This window comes from Haliotis cracherodii, unplaced genomic scaffold (genome assembly GCF_022045235.1).
Source record: "Haliotis cracherodii isolate W230 unplaced genomic scaffold, xgHalCrac1.p SCAF_10, whole genome shotgun sequence".
Classification (NCBI taxonomy): domain Eukaryota; kingdom Metazoa; phylum Mollusca; class Gastropoda; order Lepetellida; family Haliotidae; genus Haliotis; species Haliotis cracherodii.
The window spans coordinates 54,067,621-54,070,552 of NW_027266265.1; the positions used below are offsets into that span (position 1 = coordinate 54,067,621).

General features: G+C 42.6%; 1 protein-coding gene across 1 annotated transcript; it reads left to right on the forward strand.

Moving 5' to 3' along the window:
- Positions 1-928: 928 nt before the first annotated feature.
- LOC139453901 (uncharacterized) lies at positions 929-2,086 on the forward strand. Its single transcript, XM_071235348.1, has one exon. It carries the CDS (start codon positions 929-931, stop codon positions 2,084-2,086), a length of 1,158 nt encoding a protein of 385 aa, XP_071091449.1.
- Positions 2,087-2,932: the final 846 nt, after the last annotated feature.

The window sequence follows — 2,932 nt, forward strand, 5'->3', positions numbered from 1 at the left end:
CTCGCTCGACATTGAAAGGTCAATATATTTAGATAAATATTATCCTTTATATAAATACAAAAAAACTTTCATGGTCACAGAAATGAATGATTTTGCAAAAATACCTGTCACTGTATAGTCTTGATACTTAAAAAAGTCTCTTCATGTTTACCGTCATACTATCTTTCTATGTGTTTTATGTAATATATACATCAATGAAATGTAAAATATGCTCTTGTGCCACTGTGAGTTGTTCTTATGAGAATAGGCACTCGTGAAGAGCAACCTCCTCGTGGTGAGTGCTGGGTAGCGCTAATAGCTCTTCCCCCGTGTGGAACCGGGGCAGAATATTTCCACAGCCCCCCATTGCTGGTCGTATGAGGCGACTAAAATGGGCAACCTGTTTGCCGTGGGTTGCGTCCCTGTGTCGGCGGAGGACGGGATTCTGGTGGTTGAGGGCACTGGTTCCTGGAACTGTGTTCCTTTGCCCAACACACTACTTCGACCCTTACTTCGCCTAGACGGGTGGTAAGATGGGCCCGGTCTTATCAATCGGCTGGTCATGCCAGGCCCTGTGCGTAATATTGTATATGCACACCTGTGTTGTATTTTCATGTATATATTGGTCTTGGCCATGCATAACCTGTATGAATTAACCATTTTGGTTGGAATAAATTGCCTAGAGTCTTACGCCAGAAGGCGGTGGCTCATGGGCCAATCTGGTGATGTTGACCTCCGAATAATGTATGTCTCCAATTTTTGTCATGGGCCGAACCAGTCTGGCATAGAGTTGGTAGATAAATATAGCTATTCGCGTCATATTTGCTGGAGTATGGCGCTCCTGTATCCCTGGTGTTTGCATCTTGGATATCCGTTGCAATGTGACACCGTCTTTGTTGACGCTCCATGGTGGGTGGGGAGCAGGAGTTCTGAATTATTTTCCGTCATCATGACACTTCCACAACCTGGTTCAAACCGAAATGAAAAAAAGAGGAGACTTGAATTTGATAATTCAACAGACAATGTTTCTCAAAATATAGATTCATGGGCTAGATTCCTAGTCATTGAGGCTAAGGATCAACTACCCATTAAACTCAATCCTTTTGCTATTTCAAAAGCTGTTTCTGGAATTTGTGGCGAGGTTAAGAATGTCACTCGTCTCCGTAGTGGTTCCCTCCTAGTGGAATGTTTGCGGAGACAGCAATCTCTTAATCTTTTATCAATCAGTACATTTGCTAATGTTGAGGTTGCTGTGTCCGCACACAGGACATTAAACTCCTGCAGAGGCATTATTCGAGACAGGGCTCGTTGTCTGGCTGATATGTCAGAAGATGAAATCACTGCAGAGTTGGATAATCAGGCTGTCACGGCTGTTAAACGTTTTACTGTTAAGAAAGAGAACAGCAGGCAAAACACAAATACCTATTTGTTGACCTTTGCACGTGCATCTCTTCCACAATCTATTAAAGCAGGCTATAACAACATCGGAGTGGAGGTGTATGTCCCCAATCCACTCCGATGCTTCAATTGTCAACACTTTGGCCACGGATCTAAATCATGTCGTTACACAGTGATTTGTTATCGCTGTGGTGGCGATCATGATGGCTCCAGTTGTGTACAAGAGATCAAGTGTGCCAACTGTGGGAATGACCATGTTGCTTCTTCGAAGTCCTGCCCTGTGTGGCAGACAGAATCAAAAATAATGAAAGTCAAATGCGAACAAAACATGTCTTACCTTGACGCAAAAAAGCTGGTTAAAAACCAGTCCACAACTCCCTCAACCTTGAATTACTCCGCAGCTGTCTCTCAACCCGTCTCTACTTCTTCTATCAAATGTCAGACAGATTTGTCTTGGATTCATTCTGATCAGCCTGTCCTCACCAAATCCATCTCTCCAACAAAGCCATCTGAAAGTCAGCCCTGTTCATCAATCAGCCAAAATACAGTCCAAACTCAAACTGTGCGTACATCTGACCCTGTCGTCACTGAAACAGCTGTTGAAATTGTTCATTTATCAAAACAAGAAAAAGAAAGAAAGGAAAAAACTGAATCGAAAAACTGCCAGGACACCCTCTCCATCAGAGGTACCTGTTCACAACTCCTTTGAGCTCCTGGACATGGAAGTAACCCCATCTCCAGAGACTAGAAGGAGTTCTTCTTCCTCACATTCTCGTGAGCATCCACCAATTGAGCCACCGTGACTCAATCATCACATTTAATACAGTGGAACTGTAGAGGACTTAGGAATAATTATAACGATTTACAACTCTTAATTCAAGATTTTAAACCATCAGCGTTATGTTTACAAGAAACTTACTACAAAGAAACTGACACATTTGATATACGAGGTTATTCCTCCTACAATGTCTTTTCACCTCCTGGTGCAAAGGCCACTGGGGGATCTTCAATCTTAATAAAACAAGGTGTTATTCATAGCCCCGTCCATCTTGCAACCCCCCTTCAAGCTGTTGCAGTCCGTGTGACTCTGCACATTGTGTTTACATTGTGCTCGCTCTATATTCCACCATCTTCTTCTCTCAGACACTCTGAACTTCAAGCTCTCTATGATCAACTCCCAAAGCCCTGTATTATCATGGGCGACTTAAATGGACACAATCCACTTTGGGGTAGTGTTCAGATTAATAATAAGGGGAAACTTTTGGAAGATTTCATTTCCGGCAACGACTTGTGTATCCATAATGATGGTTCAAATACGTATCTGCATCCCGGTACAGGTACCTACTCTGCTCTCGATTTGTCAGTCACAGATTCTGAATTATTAAACGAATTTGAATGGTCCGTCCATGAAGACCTCTGTGGAAGTGATCATTTCCCAACCATTTTAAAACCCGTCTTACCTTCCGATGTTCCTCCTTCAACAAGATGGAACTTTTCTAAAGCTAACTGGCCTTTATTTCAAATACTTGCATCCAATAAACTAATACCTGATCTG